This window comes from Entelurus aequoreus, linkage group LG05 (assembly GCF_033978785.1).
Source record: "Entelurus aequoreus isolate RoL-2023_Sb linkage group LG05, RoL_Eaeq_v1.1, whole genome shotgun sequence".
Classification (NCBI taxonomy): domain Eukaryota; kingdom Metazoa; phylum Chordata; class Actinopteri; order Syngnathiformes; family Syngnathidae; genus Entelurus; species Entelurus aequoreus.
The window spans coordinates 60,000,739-60,023,063 of NC_084735.1; the positions used below are offsets into that span (position 1 = coordinate 60,000,739).

Here is a 22,325-nt window from a genome sequence, read left to right on the forward strand (position 1 = left end):
ATCGCAGAGTTAAGGTTACTTGAAAATGGCTGGCAGGAAGAATTGACATGATGTCTAAAAAAGTCTTTGTCTATGACGTCATCCAAAGTGGGCGGGATGACGTCATCCGTGTGGGACTCTAGCTGACTGACAGCCCAATCGGTGAAATGTTTGGCAAAGTGGTCAATTGGGTTGCCAAACATTTGAGGAGGGGAATCTTGGGCTGAATATTGCTTACTGTGTACCGGTGGAGGAGTCTGTGGGAGTGGCGCGTCTTGGCAGCGAAGTGAAGACCTCGTTGGCGGCTTCCGTCTTCGCTGACGCGTCCGGTGGTGCGGAGGTGTGGCGATGTCCTCGGGCCAAACGGAGTGGATTGGGACCAACCTTCCGTTAGGACCCCATATCAGGTCCTGGCGCTCCGAAGGGGAATAGCGGAGAGTCTCCGCCTCCATTGCTCGCAACACCATCCACGCACCTTCGTCCATCTCCTCCGACGTGCTCGTTGCGGGAGAACTTCTTCTTGCTGGCTTCCTACTGTAACGACCGGGTCGCATCGTGGTGCGAGGTGTTCTCCCGAGGATGCAGACGGGCTCGGACACAGCTTGCAGGTAGGAAAATGATTTATTTTAGAACTAAATCAGACAAGAGAAAAACAAAAACGACTAGCATGGGAGCTAGCAAGCAAAATAATCTAGCATGAGAGCTAGCAGGAAGCAAAGTGGTCGTCAGCTGTTGCATGAGAACAAACTAGGAAGCCAGGCCGAGTGAGGCCCGGGCAAAGACTAAATAGCCCTCTGATCAGTGCTCGGGCAACAGGTGCGCGTCCCGAACGCTGATCAGAGGCAGGTGAGTAAAATCTGCAGTCATGGCAACAGAAACAAACACGTGACGCAAAAGTGTAAACAAATTGTGATCCGAGCAGCGGATCCTAACATTTCCAGTGGAATTCTTTCCCATTCTTGCTTGATGTACAGCTTAAGTTGTTCCAACAGTCCGGGGTCTCCATTGTCGTATTTTACGCTTCATAATGCGCCACACATTTTCAATGGGAGACAGGTCTGGACTAGAGGCAGGCCAGTCTAGTACACGCACTCTTTTACTACAAAGCCACGCTTTTGTAACACGTGCAGAATGTGGCTTGACATTGTCTTGCTGAAATAAGCAGGGGCGTCTATGAAAAAGAAGTTGCTTGGATGGCAACATATGTTGCTCCAAAACCTGTATGTACCTTTCAGCATTAATGGTGCCTTCACAGATGTGCAAGTTACCCATGCCTTGGGCACTAATAGACCCCCATACCATCACAGATGCTGGCTTTTGAACTTTGTGCCTAGAACAGTCCGGATGGTTCTTTTCCTCTTTGGTCCGGAGGACACGACGTCCTCAGTTTCCAAAAACAATTTGAAATGTGAACACTTTTACACTTTGCATCAGTCCATCTTAGATGAGCTCGGGCCCAGCGTTTCTGGGTGTTGTTGATAAATGGCTTTCGCTTTGCATGGTACAGTTTTAACTTGCACTTACAGATGTAGCAACAAACTGTAGTTACTGACAGTGGTTTTCTGAAGTGTTCCTGAGCTCATGTGGTGATATCCTTTACACACTGATGTCGCTTTTCGATGCAGTACCGCAGAGGGATCGAAGGTCACGGGCATTCAGTGTTGGTTTCCGCTTACGTGCAGTGATTTCTCCAGATTCTCTGAACCTTTTGATGATATTACGGACCGTAGATGGTGAAATCCCTAAATTCCTTGCAATAGCTCATTGAGAAATGTTGTTCTTAAACTGTTCGACAATTTGCTCACGCATTTGTTCACAAAGTGGTGACCCTCGCCTCATCCTTGTTTGTGAATGACTGAACATTTCATAGAAGCTGCTTTTATACCTAAACATGGCCCTCACCTGTTCCCAATTAGCCTGTTCACCTGTGGGATATTCCAAATAAGTGTTTGATGACCATTCTTCAACTTTCTCAATATTTTTTGCCACTTGTGCCAGCTTTTTTGAAATATGTTGCAGGCATCAAATTCCAAATGAGCTATTATTTGCAAAAAAATATTGCAAATAATATTTTATATGCAAAGTTTTACCAGTTTGAACGTTAAATATCTTGTCTTTGCAGTGTATTCAATTGAATATAGCTTGAAAAGGATTTGCAAATCATTGTATTCTGTTTTTAATTACGATTTACACAATGTGCCAACTTCACTGGTTTTGTGTTTTGTATTATAATCCGTTATTACGGTCGCGATGGAGCTTGTAGTGTAGCCTACTCTATAGCTGGCTTGAGCTTCCAACGTTTAAGTGCTCAAAGTAAAAGTATTAACATGATATAGAATATAAAATCATTTTATTGTCAATATACACATGCATATGTCCAGGATTTAGCATTGGCGTATAGTACCAGATTTGAAGTGCACTGTACGGGTATCTTGTCTTATTAAATAGGCAGACAAGCTTGCCAATGGTGTACAACAGAAGTAGAGATAGAGTAAGCAGTTTTTCTCCTGCTCTTTAACAGTAACTTTAATTTCGTACAGTATGAGTAATTTAGAAATATTGGCTTTGGCCAACTTACTGTGTAGATGCGTAGATGTCCGGATGGTTAGCCTGCAGACCAGAGGTGTTAAAGTCAAATACAGAGCATTTTTTGAATTAAATAAATTCGTTTTTTTTACTTGCAAATCATTTTTGTAGGTTTGTGGTTTTGGCAGTCATTTTACTCCATTCTACACGCTCTGTCATGTTTTTGATGATTTTTTTTTCTCAGCACCGTCCTTCACACTCACTTTTTTCCTTCCCATCAGCAGGCAGCAGGGTAATACATGCAGCAGTCCCAATGTGCAATAACCCAGCAACTGACAGGTGAACCACAAGGAACTTAAGTAGGCCTAATTACACACAGGAAACAGGTAGGCTTGAGGGAAACAGAATAAAAAATGAAGTTGCAGCCAACCTTAGAAACTGAGCAAGGAGTACATCACAAAACACAAGGAAATATTAATATTAATATTTATAACTCCAAAGCTGTCATGTGGGATCATGACAATTTGTTCGGATCTTGCAAGGTTCACGGTTACATTTTGTTGAAAAAAAGTAAACTGGCTGACTCAATCAATGGATTTGGAAGCCATTGTCATTGTGAAGCCCCTTGTGATTAAGAGCTATGTATTAAGTAAAATGTTGTTGATTGATTGATTTTATTTAAAAAATAACAATGATGAAACAAACAGAACAAAAAAGTGAAGGTAAGAGTTGGTTGTACTTTTCTTATGGTACTGTGTTTGGAAATTAAAAATGTATTATATCTAACAGCAATACTTAATATACCTGTAACTCCAGCCTATAGTCTAGCTTAGAGAAATTGCAGAAGGACATACATTACAGTATGATGTGTAATGTTTTAGCTTAATTATAATTTCATTTTCATTTGGATCCGTTAATAAATATGTTGCATCATATTGTCCTTTCTGTTCGGACAACACAGTGAAAGTTGACGTAATTGTGACGTAAATGGTGATTAATCATGATTAATTGATTTGCAGAGTGTGATTATTCTGATTAAAAGTGTGACAGCGCTATAAAATTCATCCACCACAAAAGTACAGTCACCGTGTTTGACTTGTTCGTCTTTTCTTCCACTTGGTTGCAGGGATTCTTGGCCTCTCAGGCCCTCTTTAAAACGTCACCCCTCACTCAGGTAATGCTACGATAACTTATACTCACATGGCACAATATTAGGTACATCTGCACAATTTAATAGTACAATACTGAATGAAAAATTCTGCTCAACATTTATCTGGATCTGCACCAAAAATGATCGATACACACACACAAATATATATATATATATATATATATATATATATATATATATATATATATATATATATATATATATATATATATATATATATATATATATATATATATATATATATTAATCATCATTAGAAGAACACATTTATTATTGGTGTTGTAAATCCGCCATATTGATTTATGAGGTGTTTTTAGTCCAATGAAAATAACTTTTTTGATAGTTTTGTATCTTGTTCAATTTGCATGTGTACCTAATAATGTGACTGTTCAGTGTCGTATGTCAAATGTCCGCAGCCGCCGTTCCTGCTTATGTGACTAATTAGAGCTGTTTTTTCAGCCGTTTTCCCACCTCACAGTTTATTTGCATTATTGTTGCTTTACGGTTCATAGTCTTTGCGTATTTCATATTAACCTATAATATGATTATTAATAATGAATAATATGTTGTATTCATCTTTTAATATTGTAATTATGATTTAAAAAATGTACGCTTTGGTAGCAAAATGGACCCCTGAAGCAGAGAGGCTGAGATGTGTGTTTAGAAAGTCTTTAATGCAAGCAGAAGGAGGCCACAACAGAAAACGTAGCACAAAGTACCAATCAAACATACTAGATAAGAGGAAGGCAGAAAGAAACGGATCACCACAGTTCAAAGTATATATATTTAAACAATACACGCATTAAGAGTGCCGAGGAGAAGGGCAATTAACATAAACAGTCAGCCAGTGATTGCCGTCAGGTGTGCATTGAGCTCAAGCCTTCCTCTGGCATTAGGTCAACTAGGGAAAGACAGGGAGCAGAGCCAGGTAAAGTAGGCAGAAGAACGTACACCCTCCTTAACGGACGGTAACTGTCCGAGTACCCACCTTTTCCGCAAAACAACAGTAAAACTGATTAAGTAGATATGAGTTGAGGGTGATAGACCGAGAGTACCTGCAACAGTCTTCAGGGCAGTGCCCCTCCCAGTTCACTAGGAACTTGAATCCTGTGCCTCTTCTTCTCACGTCCAAAATAGTTTTTCCCACAAAAGCGGGATGGCCATTGATAAGTCTAGGAGGAAGAAGATGCATTCAAGAGGGCTCAAGTAACTGGATGCCACAGGCTTTTAGGAACGATACAGTATATCCTGAGGGAATATGGAAGGCAGAGTTGGGGAGAGGCGGGACAGATGATGCGCTTCACCACAAATGGGTCAATGTACCGTCATACAGTATCTGCGTTGTTTTTATGTGTGAGTCTGTTTGTAGTGGTAAATCCTTATCAGACAACCATACACTTCAAGGATTCCAAAGTTTCTTGACAGTAAATTTATCCGTAAATGCAAGGCACCATACTCCTTGTTCTGGCTTGTATTCGGGTGCGGGAATGCGGTGTTGATTGGCCAGACTTTGTTTGCGTTTCGCTGTGCGGGACAGTGTTCCTCAGGTGTTGCGCCAGGCCAAGCGGGCTCAGCGTAGGCGGGCGGCAACAGACGGCACAGCAGACTCTTGACTCCAAAGCTGGGAATTCAGGTAGTGAAAACAATAAATGGCGTGGAATGGAGAGAACCCTCTGGCTAACTGAAGAGGGAGTAATGGGCATATTTAATCCAAGGAAGTTTGAGAGAACAGGTTGTTGACGGCAGACACAGCATATGGTGGCTTACAGGTCTTGGTTGACTCGCTTCGTCTGGCTGTTGGACTGCAAGTGGTAGCCAGAGGCAAGACTAGCCAAGGTAGTTGTAGAGTTAGCCACTTTGGTAGGGCAGCAAATTGGACCATCTTGAGAAACTGTTGACCATGGTGAGAATAGCCATGATGCTGTTTTACAGAGGGTGTCTTGTGACGAAGTCCAGTGCCACATTCGACCAGGGAGGAAAGGATATGAGCAACGACTTCAAAAGTTCAACAGGCAACTGTGGTTGCGAGCACAGACGGAGCAACATGTAGTTGACTCCAGGACGACAAGCTAGTCTGAAACTGTGTGCACAAGACAGGACAAAATAGCTAAGTCCGGGTGTGACATACAGTCAACCGGCAAAGCAGTTAGCAGAAAGAAGAACATTGTTTATTGCTGACTCACCTCCATTTTCATATCCAATTGCAGTGCCCCGACAATCTGCGTCTGAGGGACAATGGTCTCTTGTTCTTGTCAACCATGGATGGGTACATCTTAGACAGAGTGTCAGGTTGCCATTCTGTGATCTGGACGGAATGTCAGCGTGACGTTAAAACAGTAGAGGAACAAAGCCCACCATGTCTTTCTGAGATTCAGTCTTTTGGCTGATTTGCTAAGTTTTTGTGGTCGGTGTAGATGGTGAAGGATAGTTGTGAACCCTCCAGGTGGTGCCTCCACTCTTGCAGAGCCAACTCGATGGCTAGTCCAGTTGTGATCTATTGAATGTCATGAGAATACAATGACCTGATAAGTGACAATATTCATAAGCATGGCACAGGATACTTGTTTTTAGTTTTATCATTGAGCATGTGGTAATTGATAGAGTCTGAAGGATTTTTACCTCTTCTCGGCAAAAAGGAACCCAGTGACTAATGTGGAGGAAGAAGGTTGGATGATACTGGAGGCTATAAAAGATGTTTTATTATTGCTTATGGGCTTCGCGCTCAGGCCAGAAAATACTATATAAGCCCTAAATGGATAATGGGCATCCGGGAGGAGGTCATAACATGGTAAAGGCAGATATCTTCTGACATGGTATCACTAGCGGACACTCCAATTAGTTATGGTGACTTTATTCCAAGTGATATGTGAATTATGTGGTAAGCAAGGAGGAGCAGGAGCGACATTATCATCTTCCACAAGAACACCAAATTGTGAGTGTTCTGTCTGAAAAAGCATGTCTGCCAGTCAAACATAAACACAAAATAAAAACACGTAAATTGAGTTCTTTAGATTCCCATGAAACAAAACTGGCAGCTGTGGTCATAGCATCTAGGGGAGAGAGACAGCAGAGCCAGGAAAAGCAGGAAGGAACACAGGAACATACCAAAAATAAACATATTCAATATCCATATTGTAATATAATTTTAAAAATATCATAATTCATAATTAAATTTGATTAAAATTTCAGAATAATTATCCTTCGTATCATATTTGAAAATAATTATCATATTTAATAATAATTAACTGATATAATTTCAAAAAAGTTTTTTTTTAAATGTATTTTTTAATATAACTTTAAAATCATCATATGCAACATTTTTATATAATTTCAAAATAGTAATATTTCATAAATGACAAGTTAACTCATGTCATTAATAAAAAAAAAAAACATCTAAACTCTGAACATGTCACGAGATTGGCGCTGGACCTTGAGTCGTAGTGGACCATGTTCCGTGCCTTTATTATCGAGGCGGCATATCAGAGCTGTGGCTGCAAGGTGGTTTAAGCCCGTTGTGGCGATAATTCCAGAATCTGCTCGTGAACACCAGTGGTGAGGGATGCCATCAAGCTGAAGAAAGAGTCATTCTTCAGTCATTTATCGGGTCATTCTGGCTCTTCGGACTCCAAAATCAGCAGAGTTGCAGGCAAAAACTCGGACATGTGAGGAGTTTGGGAAATGGTAGTTCATTAAGGCTCTGGATGCTGTGGGGCTGTCTTGTTTGACAAGACTCTGCAACATTGCTTGGACAATGGTGGCATTGCCTCTGGTTTGGCAGACTGAGGTGGGGGTTCCTCTTTTTAAGAAGACGAATCGGGGTGTGTGTTACATTTATCGTAGGATCACACTCCTCAGCCTTCACGGTAAGGTCTATTCAGGTATACTGTAAAGGAGTTTACGCTGCATAGTCGAACCTCGGATCCAGTAGGAGCATTATGGTTTTCGTCCTGGTCGTGGAACTGTGGACCAGCTCTATACTCTCGGCAGGATCCTTGAGGGTGCATGGGAGTTTGCCCAACAAGTCTACATGTGGACTTTGTGGACTTGAAGAAGGTGTTCGACCGTGTCCCTTGGGAAGTCCTGTGGGGAGTGCTCAGTGTGGAGTAGTGGAGCAATGGTGTAATGGACCGCCTGATTGTGGCGGTCTGTTCCCTGAATGATTGGTGTTAGAGTTTGGTCTGTATTGCCGGCAGTAAGTCGAGCACATTTCCAGTGAGGGTCGGACTCCGTCAGGGCTGCCCTTTTTCACCGGTTTTGTTCATAACATTCATGAGCTCTGTACCGAGGATGTCGTTGTGGCTTGTACAGCCCTTTGAGACACTTGTGATTTAGGGCTATATAAATAAACATTGATTGATTGATTGATTGATTGATAACATTTATGGACAGAATTTCAAGGTGCAGTTAGGACATTGACTAAATCCGGTTTGGTGGCTGCAGATTAGGTCTCTGTTTTTTGCTGCTGATGTGTTCGTGCTGGCTTTGTCTGGCCAGGCTCTTCAGCTCTCACTGGATCGGTTCGCAGCCGAGTATGAAACGACTGGGGTGAGAATCAGCAACTCCTAGTCCGAGTCCATGGTTCTCGCTCGGAAAAGGGTGGAGTGCCATCTCCAGGTTCGGGAAGAAATCTTGCCCTAAGTGGAGGAGTTCAAGTACCTCGGAGTCTTGTTCACGAGTGAGGGAAGAGTGGATCGTGAGATCTAATTTATATTTAAAAATAATTTCGCAAGCACCATATTTCATATTTGAATATAATTCAAAAATAATTATATTTCATAATTACCTTTGAAAATAATTTTAGAGTAATCATACTTAATAATTATTTTTTAATACAAATAAACCAAATAATATTTCATCACCATTTCTTAATATACAGTAGGTTCAAAATAATTATATTTAAAAATGTTGATATGATTTCAAAATAATACTTCATACTCCTCTTTGATATAATGTCTGCTCTGGGTTCTTCACCTATGGAGAAACAGTAAACGGACATATTTCTTCATATATTGTCTTGCCTATCGTTCCTTGCAGAAAGGGCAGCACAGGTGATGGACCCCGAGAAGGCAACCTGGAGGACGTGCATGAAGATGAAGCCTCTTCTTGAACTGAAACATGCTTCAGCTACTCGCTCCTCACTTTGTGTTCTTCACAGCAAAGATGCTCCAAAATCCAGTGCAATGAATTTGATGCTTTTTATACTCAGTAAGCCACTTCTTTTTTTGTGTGGAAAAAGGACATGCTTGATTTCACACCTTATATTGTCTTACAAATTATTATTATTATTATTATTATTGATGTCTTAGCAGTGTTATTACCTCTAATCAATCCATGATCTTTTCACCGTGGGACTGTTTAAGCTAATTAAGATAATGAAGAAAATTAAGCTACAAGTTTTATGAAGATGCACCTAATATAATATTTATAAGTAATATAATAGCATTGACAGTGCCGAAAATCAATCAAGATGTGATTGATCAATCAAGAATTAAGTGATTGATTGATTGAAGAAGCAAATGTTATTTAATCGATTACTGTATTGATCATGTGTTCACTTCCTGCATTTTTCTGCATATCCATACATACAAACTCATGTTTTATTGTTTCATATAAGATAAAATAATGAAAAAGAAATATCAATATAGTCGATACATTTGAATGATGAATGAATGAAAAATGCATAACTCATTAAATGTATTAATATACACTTTTTTTTTTTGTTTTAATGTAATACTTTTAATAAACCTTCAGCATGATAAAGCAGTAGAAAAGATAGATGGATGCAATTATGGATGATGAATGGATGAATGTGTGGTCCTCCAGGGAAGTTTTTCTTTTGCGGAATTTATTTGAACAAACATAAGGTTTTTTGTTTTTTTCTTAGGTTTATGTTGGGTTTTTTTTCTTTTTAAATCTGTTGATGATTAATACATTAATCAATACATTAATATTCAATTGGCTAGTATCAAATTGCTTTGCTTCCCTCTAAACGGAGGTCACCGTTTCAGTTGATCCCGTTTATGGGATAAACTGGATAAAGTTCATGACCATGCTGGGCGGTATAGCTCGGTTGGTAGAGCGGCCGTGCCAGCAACTTGAGGGTTCCAGGTTCGATCCCCGCTTCCGCCATCCTAGTCACTGCCGTTGTGTCCTTGGGCAAGACACTACCCACCTGCTCCCAGTGCCACCCACACTGGTTTAAATGTATCTTAGATATTGGGTTTCACTATGTAAAGCCCTTTGAGTCACTAGAGAAAAGCGCTAAAAAAATATAATTCACTTCACACACTTTACTGTCCTTAATTTGTCAACATATATGGTGGATCGCTTTTGTTGACATAGCACGTCAGATCATAAGATCAGAAAATTGGTTTGTTTATGTTGGCATAATATTGTTTACGTCGTCTTGTCACAAGCAGATTTGTGGAAACAAACAAAGAGCAGCAGGAGAGAAAGTGTCACTCCCTTTAAAGCTTCCAGTAGAACCAAAGATCTTTTCTTCCGCTTTTTGTTCATAACGGAATATTGTTTAAAAAATCATGTATTTTTATTCTTGTTAAGTTACATGTACTTTAGTTATGTTGACAGCTGCTTATTGTCGATGCGCGAGTCAGCCAATCTGTGGTCAACTTAAGCGGCTCCGTACTTGATATAAAATACAGTATTTTAGTAAAGTACTTTAATAAAGCAATTGACCTATAATATTTAGACTATTTCATATATTCCTGAGTCATCACATATGTTGATCATATTGCCTTGTTTCCACATTTTATTGAAACTTTAAGAAAACGTTTTCTTTTATTAAAGTTTTCACGCATCATTTCTGCTGCATCAGCACTTTTGAGGAGCTGCTAAACTTTGTGATTGAGCTTCGCCTTAATGTCCTTTATGAAAAATGATATTCACATTATGTGTTTTGAAGAAAGTGTGCTGCTTCAAGAAACTACTACTGCATGCATCAATTGAGAAAGGACAAACTTATTTTCATGACTTCTTTTAAAACATGCTGACAAAGCAGATATTTATTACATGACAGATATTCATATAACTTTTTGTTTGTTCTGTTTTTTATGGTTTATTGCTGTTGCTTGTGTAAATGAAAATACTGATAATAGAAACTCCAAAGGGCTTTTTCAACTCATATTTTGTGTCGTAACTTTGTGTCCTTTCTAACTTGAAATGTCATCAACTGATTTACTTTAAATATCACATTCTACTATGTACAGTATTACTACATCATACTACAGGCAGTACAAATACCTTCTTCTACATACAGTACTATACATTCCACTGCGTACACATGCGAGGCAAGGAGTGAACTGTCTGTAAAACACAATAAATACTTTCCTCCTGGATGTGTGACTGCATGTCATTTTTAAAACAGCTTAGTACTGTAATTAAAACTAAATATAGTAAGTAAAAAATGTTTTACACAATTCAATATTATAATTAAAACTAAGTAAGTATTGTTGTAAATTTGATGGTCGTGTGATGAGCGATGAGCCAAGGAGACGCCAACGAGGAATCATCGAACAAAAAGCTTTATTTGTTTCAGCGAGCCTCAGACTGGAGCTGCAGTTTCCAGGAGAACGAGTGGGCCGAATCTCTTCTGCTGTCTTCTCGGACCACTGTCCTTAAATACTTTTTACACCAAGAAAGTTACTCTTAGTTGTTCTAACCTTGGGGCCGGCCAGTCTGGCCAGTCAATCTTTCCTTGACATTATTCCTCTGATCAGTTTGAGTCGGGTGACATCCAACCCCTACCCTCTACCCCTATCTGTGGGGGCTTCCTACCAGATGTTGCTAATGTCTTTATTATCTCTCCTAAACTCCAAACTTCGATTCCTGTAGGATCCCAATTCCCTGGGGTCAAAAGCCACCACTCTCTGGAGCACTTGTGCTGGACATGTGCACTTTTGACCTGAGTAGAATAATCCTCTAAAGGATTCCATGACCAAATACAAACACATGCTACTTCCAATCATATAAGAAAATTGTATACGGTATAATTTACCTCAGTATCAACACTTACGATACAATTAAATACAATCATTAAGACTATATAAACATATACATCAATGGCATAATACCCTGGACCATGGAACAGATGCAAGCCACTTGTCAAAGCAAGAACGCCCCTTACATTGCATTGAGGTCCCACCCTATAGGTCCAGAAGGCCTCCAGGAATACATCAAGAAGATGGCCCCAAGGGACAACCTGATAAGTGAATCCCTCAGTAAGGAGTTGGAGCCAGATGGGCTGTCATGGAAGACAAAACAAGCCCTGCATGGCATGCACCACCTGTGACACAACATCTGTTGCGATCATGGGGTTGCATAGCTGCGATAACCGGTTGTGTTCTCATGGATGCAGAAAAACAAGCAGGATCAGTGTGCAGGTAACAATCTATTTTGATTCCACAAGGTAAGGCAAAAAATACAAAAACTTGGATGCTACCATAGCGTGAAGCCATACCCAAACAGTCGCCAAGGGCGAACAGCATGAGAGTCTCTAAGCGTGACAAAAAACAAGAAAACACAACTCGCTCGTGTAGCGAACATTGATCTAGCTACTAAGTCTGGGTAACCAAAGAAAATAAAGTGTTGTGATTAACTGGGGAGACAGGCGGGAACACTAATCACGAGACATAAACAGCGCACCGATTGAAACAAACAAACTTAGTATTATAAAAAAGTTTTAATCATTTTTTGGGGGGGGAGGAGGGTGCAAAATACACCCAGTCAGACTTTACACAAAATTAAAGTTTCCTCAATAGAGAAATCCCTATAGTATGCTGCATTTCACAACTCATCAGCAAAATACATTATTCCCTTGAACTAGGGCGGAATAATATGGACTAAAATAAAACATCACAATATTCATGACGAAATACTTCTAGTGTTCGATTCAAGAACTCCTTCATTCCGCCTCCATCCAGCTGTATAACCACTTGCCATACAGCAATAGATGATGTCTGTCTATTACCTGACCGCTTCTATCTTAGCTACCTCTCTTTGTTTATAATGTATATTTTCTACTGGATCTACTCTCTATTTTATGCTGCCATTTTTTTTTTGCTGCAGCTGTTACATATACTGTAATATTGTACATGGTCATTGGGATTTGTTATATATTGTATATATTATATAAAAATATAATATAATATATCAGTATATAGTATTTACTGTATATATAATATGTAAATATTACATATATGTTATATTTTATATTGCTACTATGGTACATTTTTAGTCTACTTTATACCTGCATTGTCCTTTCCATCCTTACCCTTTCCATCCTTTGTAACTGAGCTACTGTGTGGAACAATTTCCCTTGTGGATCAATAAAGTTTGTCTCAGTCTAAGTCTGAGGGAACTCTCCTGAAGGAATCAATAAAGTACTATCTATCTATCTAACTTTAATAACAGCATTTTACAATATGTTATGAAAAAAAAAACAGCAAACTGCCCATAATATTTTCCACAATGCAAAGTTTTGTACAGTATTTTACTGCTCTTTGGAAAGTAAGTTACTGTCGGGATTTGGCTGTTTTTTCACAGCATTTTGTTACAGTGCACTCCGACATGGCGCTAAATTCCACGTAGATTGGGTGATACAAAAGAAATGTTATTGGATTAATGTGAGCGCACACTTTAATGCATTTGAATATGTTTGTGCGTACAACGTTTTCTGGGTTTGAGCGTACACCATTTTTTCTTGTAGAAAATCCAAGCAAGTCTTTTAATACAAACGTACATGAGGCCCCAGAAGAGGTCCTCAGATATGTGGATCCCCAGGAATTTAGATCTGGAGACTTGGACAATGCTGTAAACCAAACCTGGGAAAAATATGGCCCGCGGGCCACATGCGGCCCATTAAGATTTTTAATCCGGCCCGCCGGACGTTCTACATAATTTTTTTAGACCTTTAACATTAGAACTGTAGCCGCCATTATGATGTGCAGTGCTGTAAATTACCGTTAAGTCTTGAACTATGAAAAGTATTTCAATGGTTGAAATCTGCGTTTTTGGGTGTTATAGGAGTTATTACGGTAATCTACGTCACAGCAGCTCTGACGAGGAACAAACCAGAGTGGGCGGGGTTTGTTTCCAGAGCAACCAGCCCAAAACGCGTGTGTCAGAAACAGATGTGGAAGCAGATTTTTACAACAAATTTTTGCATAAACGTGATAATATATCATATTGTTGGTGTTTATTACACGTTGCATTCATATTTTGCTGTTTTTTACATTTTTGTTGTGTTTTCCTTGATTGTAAAAGATGTCTATGGAGGAGCTGGTCTGAGAAGTAAGACAGGTGCAATGTTCATATGTTGTTAATATTAAGTGTTGTTCATAGTTAATATTTTAAATCCCACTTTCTTTATTTTAATGTCTGTCATAATGTTTTTAGAACTCTATCGGACAGTGTGACTTTTGGTATTAGTGTTTCTGAAAAAAGGGACCCAAACACACAACCTGCACAGCAGATTTTTACAGCTAAATGTGTATATATCATTTATACACACATACACATTGGCCCCCCCAGACACATTTTTTCTCTGAATGTGGCCCCCGAGTCAAAATATTTGCCCAGTTCTGCTGTAGGCCTATTCTCTTCCTGAAGTCAATGATGAGCTCTTTAGTTATGAAGGCGCTAGGGAGCAAGTTATTATCCTCACATCAAGTACCTTTCAACCTGCAATCCGTCTCATCATTATTAGCAATGAGGCTGATCACCCTTGTCATCTGCAATTTTTTAAATGGAGTTGGATACATGAACAGGTCATGAGTTAAGAGGGATTAGAAAAATGGACTCAGCACACAGCCATGTGGTACGCCTGTGTGGAGTATGGGAGTGTTATTTGTAATGCTCGGGTGCCCAAGTTTGGTAACCAGCTTTGACGGATATTAAAGTATTGAATGCCAAACTAAAATTAATAAACAATTGTGGGGGGAGGTGTAGCCAGCACTGCCTGTAGGAGCAAAAGTCACCGCCGCGGTGCTGAAGACGAGCGCCATCGGGCTGGGGCATGTGCTGACGGCGAGACACAGCTGGCAGGTGATTAGATTTCACAGGTGGTACGTGTTAATCTAATCATCTGTTGTCTTTAACAGTGAGCGGTCGGGAGCAGGAGAGAGGCATGACACAGAGGAGGGCTGAAAAGTCGAGTGTCATATGGCTATGGTGAAAACAATAAAAACCTTTGTTAACCCAGAACAACGGTCTCCAGCTGAAGTGTGTGATCCACCAACCGAGCTAGGAGGTAACTTCTACAACAATATTCCTGTATGTGTTGTTTTTATCCAGATGTGTTGGGTACAGAGCTATTGCTGTGAAGGGGTGTTGTCGATGTTGCTGTTTCTGCGGTGAGCAAGCTGGTATGGCTCCACTGTGGGTGGAAGGAGTCTCTTCGATATGACATGACCAGACCTTCAAAACTCTTCATTATAATAGGAATAATTATCAGGAAAGGACTGGCTGAATATGTCTGTGAAAACCCTTGTAGACTGCTCTGCGCATAACATTAGTAATAATATTGGATTAGATTTATACAGCGCTTTTCTAGCCACTCAAAGAGCTTCACAGAAAACAGAGAACCTGTCATTTATTCACTCCACATGCACACATTGACTCCTTGCTTGTGTTTATCAAACAAAAACATCACATCAGATTTTATTTGTTCATTCTGGAAATAGGTTTGCAGTCAAATTGATGAATAAACATTTTACAAACACTTTTTCATTTCTTGCTAAGGGATAAAGGGCATCCTTTTATCTTCAATAAATCATTTATTGGTTTTAGAAATTCAAAATTCCATACTTTTTGACACCGAAAGAGTTCATACAGATTTTTGAAAGACATTTTCATCTTCTTCAATCCCTGATGTTGATTTGTTGTCTTTAAAAAGATTTCACCGTTTCTTCGCGTACATTTCTCCCTGAGGTCACTTCTGAAAATATTAATAAACAATAAATAGGTCAGAGTTATGGTTATTGATCATACTTCTGAAAAATATTAATAAACAATCACTATGTCAGAATTGTTATTATTGGTACTTCTAAATATACTAATACAAAATCAAATAGTCAGAAATATTGTTTGTAATTCTAAAACTATTAATAAACAATCAACAGGTCAGAATTATAGTTATTGTTTTTAATACATGTCAAGAAAATTCTCACTTTAGAAAGATGTTTGCTGCCTGTCTTTGAGTCAGGATCCTGCAAGCATGGACATAATAGTCAGCAATATTGTTGTTTGTAATTCTAAAACTATTAATAAACAATCAACAGGTCGGAATTATAGTTATTGTTTTTTAATATATGTCAAGAAAATCCTCACTTTAGAAAGGGGTTTGCTGCCTGTCTTTGAGTCAGGATCCTGCAAGCATGGACATAAAAAAAGTGTTCAGGCTGCTCAGGCAATGCAAATATCACAACATGATAGATACTGTATTTGTATGATTGTCAGATACTGAATGATTTAAAGATTTACAGATTGGCATGCTGGATGATATAAAGATTGTATATGACTGATGATTATGATTGGCAGATATGATATGATTGAAAAATACTGAATGATTGACAGATGTGATATGATGAAAGATATGATATGGTATATGTAGATCCACCTTTGGCTAAGCAGAGTCTTCAGTGTGTTTAATTTTTGCTCTGTTGGCATAAAAGATGTTGGTATTATTATTACTATAATAATAATTATTGATATTAATATTATTAATATTAATATTATTAATATTAATATTATTAGTAGTAGTAGTACTACTAGTAGTAGTAGTGGTAGTAGTAGTAGTAACATTCTCTCAATTAAATATAAACCCACTAGATGTGTGTGCTGCCATCTGGTGGTAAAAGTCAGCATCTCTGTCATGCAAGGTAAAAGTTGTGTTGGTTTTTTTTTACCTTTGTTTCTGTAGCTGTGTGTTTAAATTTCATATTCTTGTAAAACTCTTTTTGGGGGACAAAATACAGTAGCACCAAGTCACAGACTACAGTTGCCTGAAAGAAAAAGACAATTGTATAAAGGTTTTGGATGAGTGATTTTGTGAAATACCGAAGAAGAATTTACCACTCCAAAAATGCCGACTCCAGATCCAATTGCTGTGAGCGTTGGAATGATATCAAACTTTCTTCCCTGTCAAAACAGAACAGTAATATTAAAAAGAAAACCTACACACAAAATTATGGAAACTCACACGATCTAAAAATCTATTAAAATTACAATTACAAATATTATTTCAATACACAATGTTTTACAAATATTAAATCAATATACACTATTGTAATTGTTACAAGTATATACACGATTGCACAATTATTATTGTAATACACAATGTGGTACAGTTATTATTTCAATACACAGTATGGGACATTTATTATTTTAATATCTTATATTGTACAAATATTTTAACACACAATAATGTACAAATTGTATTGTAATGCAAATATTTTACAATTCGTACAACACAGACTCGTATACAAAGATCCTAATATGTATTATTGTAAAATTATTATTATTAGTATTATAATAAACAATGTTCTACAATTATTATTTCATACATATGCATACATATTAAAAATGTAGCAATAATGGATAAAAAAAATTAATAGAGATTATCAAAATAAAACAACAACATTTTATTTAAAAAAAACAACAAGTATAAAAACATGAGAGAATAATAAGTTATTTAAAAAATAAAAACAATGATGAACTTCCATCCATTTTCAACCGCTTGTCCCTTTTTGGGGTAACGGGGGGTGCTGGAGCCTATCTCAGCTGCATTCGGGCGGAAGGCGGGGTACACCCTGGACAAGTCACCACCTCATCATCTACATCATCGCAGACATTGATGAACTTACAAAAATAAAACAATAATGCATTGTTGAAAACCAAAAAAAACATAAAATAATTCTGTTCCAGAGTTAAAATGTTGTTATGATAAAAATGTCATAACTACAGCAAATATCCTACATCACTTTTAAACAATAACAACAGAATGTGTTGTTTTCTGCAAAGCAATTCTACTATCTTGTGGGATGTATAGGCACTGTATGCATTAATATGCATACAAACATTAATAATTAGTAAGCATAAGCCTTATTAAAATGTGTACCGTATTTAGTAATAAGCATACATTATCATTAATAAGCGTACAGTATTGATTAATAAGCTCACCGTATTAATAAGCATAAAGTATTATTAATAACCTTATTGTAATTAATAAGCATGCACTATTAATTAAAAACGCTTAGAGTATTAATTAACAAGCATACAGTATTATGTACATTAATAATGCAGAAGCTTAAAATATTAGTTATTAAGCATACAGTAATAATTTTTAAGCGTACAGTGTAAATTAATAAGCTTACAATCCTAATTAAAAGGTACAGTATAGAGTATTAATTTATAAGCTTAGAGAATTGAAGAAAATGTTGAGCTAATTGACTTCTTCAGTCCAATTCAAAACCTTTATTATACAAACCTCAGCACTATATATTAGTCTTTGGCATTATGCTTGTACCTACATGCTGAAAACATGAACTCAATTACTTTCACATGTGTACAAAATATTTTTTTATTTTTCAATGAGCAGACTTTCTGTGGTTATCGTACTTTTCTTCTTTGCACTTTATTAATATCTTATTAAAACAAAAAACACAAAAACTAACAAATAAGCTACTGTACTTTGGTGTAGTACTTTAATGTAGCACTTTGGTGTAGTATTTTGAGTCAAGCCCTGGTGGAAGTAAAGCAAACATGAGTAAACTAGTGTAAGGGATGCTAACACTTGTGAACCTACCCTAGTGAAGTAATGCAAACACGTGTGAACCTACCCGAGTTGACGTGAAACAAACTTGTGTGAACCTACCTTAGTGGAACTGAAGCAAACACGTGTGAACCTACCCAAGTGGAAGTTAAAAGCAAAGAAGTGTAAGTCTATCCTAGTGGAAGTGATGCAAATACATGTCAACCTACTCGACTGGAAGTGAAGAAGTGTGAACCGCCCCGAGTGGAAGTGATGCAAATATGTGTGAACCTACCCTAGTGGAAGTGATGCAAACACTCTAGTAAAAGTGTACCTAATGGACTGACTTACCAGCGATTCCACGATGATATCAATTCTGATACCATACACTTTGAGGAGAGTTCTTTTATCTACTTTGTCTTCCTTGTAATGTTTGGCATGCCTGCAAATAATTATAGAAAATACTTAATAACAATCATTTAAAAAATCTTAATACTACTACTACTAATAATATAATAATCATCATCATCATCATTATTTTAAATACTTAATACTAATCAATAATACTAGTAAAAATAATGATAATACAAATAACAGAAAATACTTTTTAACACACACACACATATATGTGAAGTGAATTATATTTACAAACATATATAGCGCTTATGACTCATAGTGAAACCCAATATCTAAGTTACATTTAAACCAGTGTGGGTGGCACTGGGAGCAGATGGGTAAAGTGTCTTGCCCAAGAACACAACGGCAGTGACTAGGAAGACGGAAGTGGGGATCGAACCTGCAACCCTCAAATTGCTGGCACAGCCACTCTACCAACCGAGCTTGTCCCTCTTGGGGTCACGGTGGTGGCTGGAGCCTATCCCAGCTGCATTCAGGACATATATACACTGTGTGTGTATATATATATATATATATATATATATATATATATATATATATATATATATATATATATATATATATATATATATATATATATATTTCAATGAAGTTATCTTCATTGAAAAATAAGGACATTTTAATGTGACCCCAAACTTTTGAACAGTAGTGTATATATATATATATATATATATATATATATATATATATATATATATATATATATATATATATATATATATATGTATATATATATATATATATATATATATATATATATATATATATATATATATATATATATATATATATATATATATATATATACATATATACATATATACATATATATATACATATATATATATATATATATATATATATATATATATATATATATATATATATATATATATATATATATATATATATATATGTATATATATATGTATATATATGTCTTAATTAGATTATCCAAAAAATAGTGCTCGATACCGTGGTAGAGCGTAATATGTATGTGTGGGAAAAAATCACAAGACTATTTCATCTCTACAGGCCTGTTTCATGAGGGGTTTCCTCAATCCTCAGGAGATTTTTTTTTTTTTTTTTTTTTTGAGGAAACCCCTCATGAAACAGGCCTGTAGAGATGAAATAGTCTTGTGATTTTTTCCCACACATACATATATATATATATATATATATATATATATATATATATATATATATATATATATATATATATATATATATATATACACTACCGTTCAAAAGTTTGGGGTCACATTAAAATGTCCTTATTTTTCAATGAAGATAACTTTAAACTAGTCTTAACTTTAAAGAAGTACACTCTATACATTGCTAATGTGGTACATGACTATTCTAGCTGCAAATGTCTGGTTTTTGGTGCAATATCTACATAGGTGTATAGAGACCCATTTCCAGCAACTATCACTCCAGTGTTCTAATGGTACAATGTGTTTGCTCATTGGCTCAGAAGGCTAATTGATGATTAGAAAACCCTTGTGCAATCATGTTCACACATCTGAAAACAGTTTAGCTTGTTACAGAAGCTACAAAACTGACCTTCCTTTGAGCAGATTGACTTTCTGGAGCATCACATTTGTGGGGTCAATTAAACGCTCAAAATGGCCAGAAAAAGAAAACTATAATCTGAAACGCGACAGTCTATTCTTGTTCTTAGAAATGAAGGCTATTCCACAAAATTGTTTGGGTGACCCCAAACTTTTGTATATATATAAGTGTATATATATATAATTAGAACAAGAATACTTGAAGAAAATACGCATTAATATTAATATTTTTTAATCTCAACTTGTTTACATGTCCTGTAACTTTTCCATCATGTTCTTTGCAATATTATATTTTATTTGACAGCACCACAATAAAAATAACTACTAAAAAACTACAAGTTGAAAAGTAGTCAAATCAAATACAGAAAATAATGAACACTAATTAATATTCTAAAATATTCATTACAACAATGAATGTCAACATAACAGAAATTATTTATAAATGTTCAAATCATATTACAAATTACATGTATTCATACACTGTAATGAATATTACAATATATGATCATATTGTATTAAATATTACAATATAATGTATACACTGTATTAAATATCAAAGTGGATGATTACATGGTAATACATATTGCCATGACCTAATACTACTGCATTAAATATTACATTTTACGATAGAAAAATGGATGGAATATATGATTAATTTATATTATATAATACAATGTAAGATTACATTGTATTACATAGTACAATGAATAAAGTAAAGTATTACATATTCTAGTATTCAAAGTTTAAAGTATATGAAAGTATTGACACACCTGAAGTTGTATCCAACAGAAGTTTTGAAGTTGTCCTTCTCCTTACGGTTTCCATACAGTCCATGAAAACCATATTTTGGTTTGCAGTGTTTCACATCCACATCAAAGTTGCACGTCCAGTCAATTACGATGCCGATAGCACCCCCCTTTGGAAGGAATGCATCATTACACACAGTTGTAGAACCAAATCACATATGTTAACTAAGTTAGCAGTTTTATACTCTATGTATGTATGTATGAATAGAGATGACAATCCCACTTTTCCGGGCAAATACCCTGGACTCAGAGTTGGAAGTGTTGATTTTTATCCCAGTCCCTTCACACTCAGCTGTGAACCGATCCAGTGAGAGATGAAGATCATGGCAAGATGAAGCCACATCATTAGCAAAAAGCAGAGACTTAATCCTACAGCCATTTGAGCAGATCCCCTCAAAGCCCTGACTGCAACTAGAAATTCTGTCCATAAAAGTTACGAATCAAATTGGTGACAAAGGGCAGCCATGAGGAGTCCAACCCTCACTAGAAACGGGTCTAAATTATTGCCGGTAACGCGGACCAATCTTTGACATCGATCATACATGAGTAGAGCGCCACAATCAGATGGTTTGATACCCCATATTCCTGGCACACTCCACACAGGACTTGGGACACGGCTGAATGCCTTTTCCAAGTCCACAAAACAGGCTGGTTCAAGGACACTGCCAAGAGTATAGAGCTAGTTCACGACCAGGACGAAAACCACACAGTTCCTCTCGAATCTGAGGTTGGACTATTCGGCGTAACCCCCTCTCGAGTACACCTGAATAAACCTTACCAGGAAGGCTTAGGCGTGTGATCCTACGATAGTTGGAACACATCCTCAGGTCCCCCTTTTTAAACATAGGAACCACTAACCCGGTCTGACAATCCAGAGGCACAATCTCAATGTCCACGGAATGCTGCAGTCTTGACAACAAAGACTGCCTCACAGCATCCAGAGCGTTAAGGAAATCCGGGCGTATCTCATCCACCCCCGGGGTCTTGCCTCCGAGGAGTTTCTTAACTACATTGGCAACCTCAGCCACAGATATAGGTGAGCCCACTGTAGAGCAGTGATATCCATCACTGTCCTGTGCCAGAGTGTT

General features: G+C 37.2%; 2 protein-coding genes across 11 annotated transcripts in view; one reads left to right on the forward strand and one right to left on the reverse strand.

Moving 5' to 3' along the window:
* Positions 1-11,023, forward strand: part of camkk1a (calcium/calmodulin-dependent protein kinase kinase 1, alpha a) — a 207,455-nt gene extending 196,432 nt beyond the window's left edge. For 4 of the 10 annotated variants that reach the window (XM_062048497.1, XM_062048498.1, XM_062048499.1 and 1 more), the window contains 2 exons: positions 3,632-3,679; positions 8,711-11,023. In XM_062048497.1, the coding sequence (XP_061904481.1) occupies positions 3,632-3,679; positions 8,711-8,728 (66 nt within the window). In that variant the 3' untranslated portion in view covers positions 8,729-11,023. Of the gene's footprint in view, positions 1-2,786; positions 3,680-8,710 lie in introns of all 10 variants that reach the window. The other 6 variants (XR_009826311.1, XR_009826314.1, XR_009826312.1 and 3 more) reach the window with 6 other exon arrangements.
* Positions 11,024-15,283: 4,260 nt separating this feature from the next.
* Positions 15,284-22,325, reverse strand: part of p2rx1 (purinergic receptor P2X, ligand-gated ion channel, 1) — a 73,533-nt gene continuing 66,491 nt past the window's right edge. The window contains exons 8-14 of the mRNA XM_062048500.1: positions 21,202-21,347; positions 18,795-18,885; positions 16,766-16,831; positions 16,600-16,695; positions 16,022-16,060; positions 15,862-15,900; positions 15,284-15,629 (exon numbers count right to left, since the gene is read on the reverse strand). Coding sequence (XP_061904484.1) covers positions 15,624-15,629; positions 15,862-15,900; positions 16,022-16,060; positions 16,600-16,695; positions 16,766-16,831; positions 18,795-18,885; positions 21,202-21,347 — 483 coding nt within the window. The 3' untranslated portion in view covers positions 15,284-15,623. The remainder of the gene's footprint in view (positions 15,630-15,861; positions 15,901-16,021; positions 16,061-16,599; positions 16,696-16,765; positions 16,832-18,794; positions 18,886-21,201; positions 21,348-22,325) is intronic.